Source organism: Buceros rhinoceros, unplaced genomic scaffold (assembly GCF_000710305.1).
Source record: "Buceros rhinoceros silvestris isolate BGI_N320 unplaced genomic scaffold, ASM71030v1 scaffold43148, whole genome shotgun sequence".
NCBI lineage: Eukaryota > Metazoa > Chordata > Aves > Bucerotiformes > Bucerotidae > Buceros > Buceros rhinoceros.
The window spans coordinates 6549-13343 of NW_010429377.1; the positions used below are offsets into that span (position 1 = coordinate 6549).

General features: G+C 43.4%; 1 protein-coding gene across 1 annotated transcript in view; it reads left to right on the forward strand.

Moving 5' to 3' along the window:
* Positions 1 to 6795, forward strand: part of INTS2 (integrator complex subunit 2) — a gene marked incomplete at its 5' end in the record, with an annotated part of 15713 nt that overhangs the window by 6343 nt on the left and 2575 nt on the right. The window contains 8 exons of the mRNA XM_010142613.1: positions 106 to 282; positions 1003 to 1111; positions 1635 to 1739; positions 2183 to 2347; positions 2515 to 2716; positions 3253 to 3378; positions 4887 to 5076; positions 6024 to 6266. Of these exons, the coding sequence (XP_010140915.1) occupies positions 106 to 282; positions 1003 to 1111; positions 1635 to 1739; positions 2183 to 2347; positions 2515 to 2716; positions 3253 to 3378; positions 4887 to 5076; positions 6024 to 6266 (1317 nt within the window). The remainder of the gene's footprint in view (positions 1 to 105; positions 283 to 1002; positions 1112 to 1634; positions 1740 to 2182; positions 2348 to 2514; positions 2717 to 3252; positions 3379 to 4886; positions 5077 to 6023; positions 6267 to 6795) is intronic.

Genomic DNA, 6795 nt, shown 5'->3' on the forward strand with positions numbered 1-6795 from the left:
CTTTCCCTCAAGTTTTTTGGTACTGGTTAAAAAGTGATGTAGTTGCAGACAAAAAATTGCTCTCCAGCTGTGAAACTGAACGTGTGACGCCTTGGTGCCTTCTAGGACTGGATCTACCGGCAGCTCTGTGAAACCACCACCCCACTCCATCCTCAGCTGCTCCCTCTTATCGATGTCTACATTAACTCTGTTCTCACTCCTGCGTCGAAATCCAACCCAGAGGCCACGAATCAGCCGATCACGGAGCAGGAGATACTGAATGTTTTTCAAGGACTCTCTGGGGTAGATGATTTGTTTGCTTCCTTCATGTACTCTGTGGTGAACGTGTGGTTCAGTATTTTGTGTATACGCTTCACGCAGTCTCCAGAAGTGCCTCACTTTTTGTCTTTCATGCCTGTGTAGTAAACTGCCGCCTGTAAGTGATGGTTGTGTTTTTGAAGCGAATCTTCTTTGTGCTACTCCGATTTTTGGGAGGATTGCTCTTTGTCCCTTTTTTGCCATTTTCCTTGGGGACTGGCCAACTCATGCTGTGAAAAATGCAAAGAGAAGCACTTAACAGATTGGGAAGTGGAGGTGTTTACGTAGGATTTGTAGAATTTTTGTATCGACTTGATCTTGTTAGATAAAAATACTGCTTAACTGAAGCGCTCTGGCTGTGTTCGAAAGAAGCGTTTTTGTTGTGATAGAAGTAGAAGAATGGTCACTGGGACACGTGTAGAATGAGTGGAAATCACTGACTTGCTTTGGAATCCTGGGACTATTCCGTATTAGTGTCCCAAGATATCAAAAATACGTTTTATGTTTAAAGCTCATTTTAAAAAAAAAAAAAAAGGAAAAAAAGAAAGTAAGTTCCCTGCAAGTTTCATCTTGGACATCCTGTGGCTTGCTGTTTTCCTACAGGGCTTTCTGCCTTACCTTTCTTCGTGTTTGCGGGTAAATCCCAGCGTTTGTTCTCAAGAATCAGGAATGCAACATGACCTTTCTATGTGCTTTTGTGCACAGGGAGAAAATACTCGTCTCGCTCAACGATACAGCATCACAACACAACTGCTTGTCCTCTACTATGTCCTGTCGTACGAAGAAGCGCTCCTGGCGAGCACGAAGATACTAGGTATATGTGAGTGTGTCAGTGGAAAACTGAAAATGAGGTGCAAAGAGGAATTCTTCCAAGAACCAAAATTCACATTGCTGTCGTGTTCAAATATGGCATAAGAAGTTTAGATTCTTGTAATAAATAACAGTATTGCATTAGAAATTCGGGAGATAAAGTTTCTGCTAAAATTCTCGTTGAGTTTGAATTCCATCTACTAAGATTTTTTTTTTGAGAATAAAAAACCGTGAATAAAGAAGGTGCAGATTTGAGCTATGATCTCAAAATCAGTCAGACTTGGTCAAAGATAGCTTGGAGATCTTGTGAACAAATGTAAATGCCAGGAAATTCTTAAAATGGCAATGTTCACAGAAAGGGTTTCCTGGAGAGCTCAATTTAATACTTTAACAGGAACGAGCTGTGTTATTTGGGATTGTCTCTATTTTACCTGTATAATATAGAGACATTTTCTTTATTGATTCAGCTGGGGGAATAATTCTTTCTAACTCTCTGGTGTGTGGTTTCTTGTCCTGTTCCCTTATAGCTGCCATGCAGAAAAAACCCAAGTCGTACTCGTCGGCGTTAATGGACCAGATTCCAATCAAGTACCTCATCCGGCAGGCGCAGGGGCTGCAGCAGGAGCTGGGAGGTATATCTGTGTGTGCAAGTCTCGTGTGCTTGAAGAACGAGGGCTGGGTGTACCCAGCTCTGTGTCTACTGCCTGTTTCAGTGTTCTTTTACAATCCCTTGGTAGTAACTGCTGAGGTTACAGATATTTTGGAAAGTAAGAATTAAAGCTTGAGAAAGGCAATTCTTAGAGTAGGTCTTGCCTACCTAGCGTAGGTTTTGGAGTAGGAATTACCTGAGAATTTATAATTGTTGCAGACTGAGTTTGAGAGTGACTATAGGGTCCTCCCACCTTTCCAAGAAGTACTTTTTTCCTTTCTCTTGGAGTTAGAATATCAGACTACAAACACGCAAACTCACTGCGCTTCTTGGCAGCGATGCAGTGAAGGTCTGCTGTTGAAGTGATAGGCACAGATAGGTTCGGGTCCAAGGCTCTCAGACGTGTGCTTTCTGACTGCCCCAAAGGCCTGCATTCTGCACTGTTACGCCTTCTGGCCACTAACTATCCGCACCTCTGCATTGTGGAGGACTGGATCTGCGAGGAACAGATCACCGGCACCGATGCCTTACTGAGGAGGATGCTTCTTACAAACATGGCGAAGAATCACTCTCCCAAACAGCTCCAAGAAGGTAACTAATGTCCTTTGAAGTAAGCAGTGTTCTTTCCACAGTGGTTGGAATACGGTGGGTTTGGAGGCGTGTAGCCATTCAATTCGTTTGATCGTCCTGCACTGGCGTAACAACAGAGAAAAGGTCAGAAGGTATTTTACCGAGATCCCGTTGTCTTTGTTTTACAGCCTTTTCCATGCTGCCTGGAAATCACACCCAGCTGATGCAGATCTTGGAACACTTAACACTCCTCTCAGCTGGTGAATTGATCCCATACGCGGAAGTGTTGACGTCGAATATGAATCGCTTGCTGAATGCTGGAGTCCCCCGGAGGATTCTTCAGACTGTCAATAAACTTTGGATGGTTCTTAACACTGTGATGCCAAGAAGGTGGGTTCAAACTACGGGTTATTTTGCTGTTGCAGGCAGGTGAAATGCCACTTTTTGTTCCAGAAATAATGATACGGTGCCTTTGTCTGGGGAAGCGAGGGTTGGGGCCCAATAGGATGCGTTGGAATTGCATTCCTTTCTGCTCCTCTGAAATCTTTAACCTTGGCATTTAAAAGGAGGGTCCTTCCTGATTTTGGGGAAAGGAAGTCACCAGTTTGCTTAAAAAGGAGGAGTGTGTTTTGTAGTGTATTTGTTTATGACAAATTGCTGCTGAAACATGGACTCACTCCAGGAAGAACACGCCTTTTCTGAGGAAGCGGGTGCTCTCTTGCAGTGAAAACAGTCTGGTTGGTGTAATTCCAGTGAATGTGAGTTAACTATATCCTGCTTAACCTCAGGGGCTGCAAACGAAGCTCGGGGGTTTTCGCTCCTTGATAGGGCTGGAAAAGAACAGCTAGCGGAGATCAGTGAGTGTGCAGGTGCTTGTGTGATCATGTATTCTCTATTAAAGAACTGTAAAAATAATCTCATTGCAGGTTGTGGGTGATGACTGTTAATGCTCTGCAGCCTTCGGTGAAAATAGTCCGACAGCAGAAATACACCCAGAATGATCTGATGATCGATCCGTTGATTGTACTAAGATGTGATCAGAGAGTTCACAGGTAAACGTCTCCCTCCTTCAGCTCTTTATGTTCAGTGGTTCTTACACTGGTACGTAGTGAATGCTAAACGTAAAGGTGTCTCATAGAAGCACTCAAGCTCTCGGCACTTGATTTTCAAACCAGTCACTTACAACAAGCTTGTAAGTTCCATCTTTTCGTATTAAGCTTGTTGGTTGGAGGACCGAGTGAGCTGTGCCTGCTGGTTCAGCATGTCATACTGTCCAGCCGTGCGTCTTGTTGGACAGCCTGACACCTGGTTCCGTTTTGGAAACGGATTTCCACAGAAGTCATCCCTTGTAGACTCGTGCGTGTGAATTTGTCCTAATTAGACGCTGCAGCGTGCTGAAAATGGCTGCTGCCACATGGTGGTGCGGTGGTAGAGGTTGTGGCTATACCATCCTTCCTCTGCACACTGTCTTTTGCCATCCCTCGGGTGCCTGTGGGTGTTCCATCGTTTTGGGTAACAGTTTCTGCCAGTGGGTGCTTGAAGGATATGACGAAGGTAGACTTGCTCAATTTCCCAAGAACGGCTTTTAGTAGTACTTGGGAAGGAGTTCCTCTAGATGCCAGCAATGACAGAGGAGGATGTGTAATGTTGCTTTATGCTCTGATACAGAAGAATAAACTGAGAATTTAAGTAGTGAAAATTATCACAATCGAACCAGCTTTTAAGGCGAATATGAAATAATGCAAACAGTAAGTCAGAATTTGTAAATTGTAACTTTGCTTTTTCATAGTAATGGAGAAAATTGCATTTGTTATTCTAAAAAGATGGAGTTGATCATTTTAACTGAACTTCAGCCCCTAGCTTTATTCCATGTATTCTTTTTCATGTTTTCTGACAGTTGTGGGTTTTTTCTCCCCCATTTTTATTATCCTTTTGTTCATAATAAATGGCTGTCAACTCAATTTGTTCTTCGTGTTCTCGTTGGTGTGCCTCTGTCCCCCCTTGCCTTGTAGCAACCGAGCCGTGAATCCAGTTTTCATTTGAGTTGCTACGGCTCTGCTAGACTTCTGGTTTCTGTTGACGACCTCTTTGATCCCCAGCCCATAGGTGAAATATTTAAATATATGCCCCTTCAGCCCCGGATGCAAATGGCAAATCCTACATTTCCAGAACTGTTAGGGAGATGTATCATGCCGTGTGATTTGAAAAGTACCATCGCAGTATTGTGGAAGCAGTTCAGAGCTTGTTTGCTTTGTTTTTCCCCATCATTCAGTTAATTATTTTTCCTCACTCATGTACAGCCAATCTTTTTGGGTTTCCTTTGTTCATCAGCAATAGTCTCTTCAGCAGTTCCTTGGTTTTGTAGGATGTCCATGTACGGGTGTGAGCAGGAGAGCAGGACTGAATGGCGGGGCAGCAGGAGGGATTGTGACCTTTATTATTTTGCCATGTTGACTACAACTAACCGAGCCTTCAAGGAGGGCTTTCCTTCTGTTCCTGTTATTACTGTCTTGTTCTGCCTACCGAAATCCCTTTATTTTATTGTGTATTCCCGTATCAGGAGCCCTCCTCTGATGGATATAACTTTGCACATGTTGAACGGATATCTGCTTGCTTCCAAAGCTTACCTCAATTCTCACCTAAAAGAAACAGCTGAGCAGGACATTAGGCCTTCCCAAAACAATGCAATGGGTCTAGAGGCCCCAGAAGTTACCAGGGAAGAACTGAAAAATGCACTGCTTGCTGCTCAGGTAAGGGGGAGGAAATGGGTATTGAATGGTGTGAGGGAAGACGGTGATGAAACAGAAATACGGAAATGGGAAATTGAAAAAGGAAATCTTTTAACTTCTTTTTTTACTGACTTCTGATACCATGAAAAAGAAAACCGCCTGCGTATTCAGCACGTTAAATACTTTCAGTCTTCTGGTGTCTAGTCTGAAGCATTGTGTTGGTTAGCTGCCTCGATAGTGTTCTTTCTTGTTTGTGAGACCAGATGAGCTTGGCTTACTAGCCCTTCTGCCGTGTTGCTTGTGTTATCTAGAGGCTCTTTCTGCACTTAGATTTGGAGCAATAAAACATGAATAAATGTGGCAGACCTAGGCATGAGGATTCAAACTGTGGTATTGAAGAGCAGCAGCTAGCACTGTAAAGTGTGAGGCTGAAGAATGGTTGACTTACTTAACTGGTCGTGATGGGAATTCTTGAGTAACCCTGTTTCACAGACAGTCTCTTCTTATCTTGTCTGGAAGTACATCAGGTATATAGTCCCTATAAGAAGGCAAATTTTGGGTTAATAGGAGGTTTTATTTTTAAATGAGCAGGGCAGTCTTCTCTGAGCACTGTGAATTACACAACCATGTGCATATTTTGTCTGATCTGGATACTTGAAGGGACCAGTGGATATTTATCTGGAAACACTGTGAGATTCCATTGAATTTACTCTTTTGATCTGTGATTATAATTGTCGGTTAGATTTAAGCTTTTTTCCTTCAAGTCTTGACTCAGATAAAGTGATGGGCTTTTTTAATGTTCTACAGGATTTGTGATTCTTGAACTGAGTTGTTTTTATTCTATATAAAAATATCTATTGCTAGAAATTCTATCCAGCTGACAGTCTTTCATTTCTTAGATTGTCATTACTTTGATTTGGTTTCTTTGGGGGTTTTTATGCGTGTTTTGTGGCTTATTTTCTTCACAGGACAGTGCTGCTGTGCAGATTCTTCTGGAGATCTGCTTACCCACGGAAGAAGAGAAAGCCCAGAGCGGTAACAGTCACAGTTTGCTCAAGAGCATTCACAGTACCGCAAGCCCTAAGAGTCCTGATCTAGAAGAAGACGACAGCTTGCTGTGCAACCTTCGAGAGGTCCAGTGCCTAATCTGCTGCCTGCTGCACCAGATGTACATAGCTGACCCCAACATCGTCAAACTTGTTCACTTCCAGGTGTGCTTTGCACTCTATTCATGGCTTCACTGGTTAAGAAAGATCCAAAAGAAGCGGTCAAAGGATGTGAAGTACTGTAGTTGTGTTCCTTGGAATTGTGTGCTCCACTTCTCTGCTTCCTGCCTCGCCAAATTCACAGTACCTGCATTTCCCCTGTGCTCTGGTGTTCGGACTCTGCGTTGTGGCTGAGAAGGGAGCACCTAAGCTGAGCCTTTCCTCACCATTGAACACATGCTTTCTTTGTGCCGCTGCCCTGTGTTATACCAAAGCAGTTTGTCCATTCTAGGCCAGGGAAAACTGGCCTAATCACCATGACTTGTTCTGTTCGTGGGTTTGCTCTTCCTGGCCGTGTGTTTAAATTAGTGCACCCACTACTCAAAACTGTAATTTGGCTTCAAAGGTAAATAAACACCTTCTTATCTTTCCTTTTCATTAGGGCAGGGGTGTCTCTTCACAGTGGAAGGAGAAGGGTTGCCCCGTCAAAGGAGTTGTGCACCTTCAAAACAAGAAGGGGGGAACGAGTAGCAAG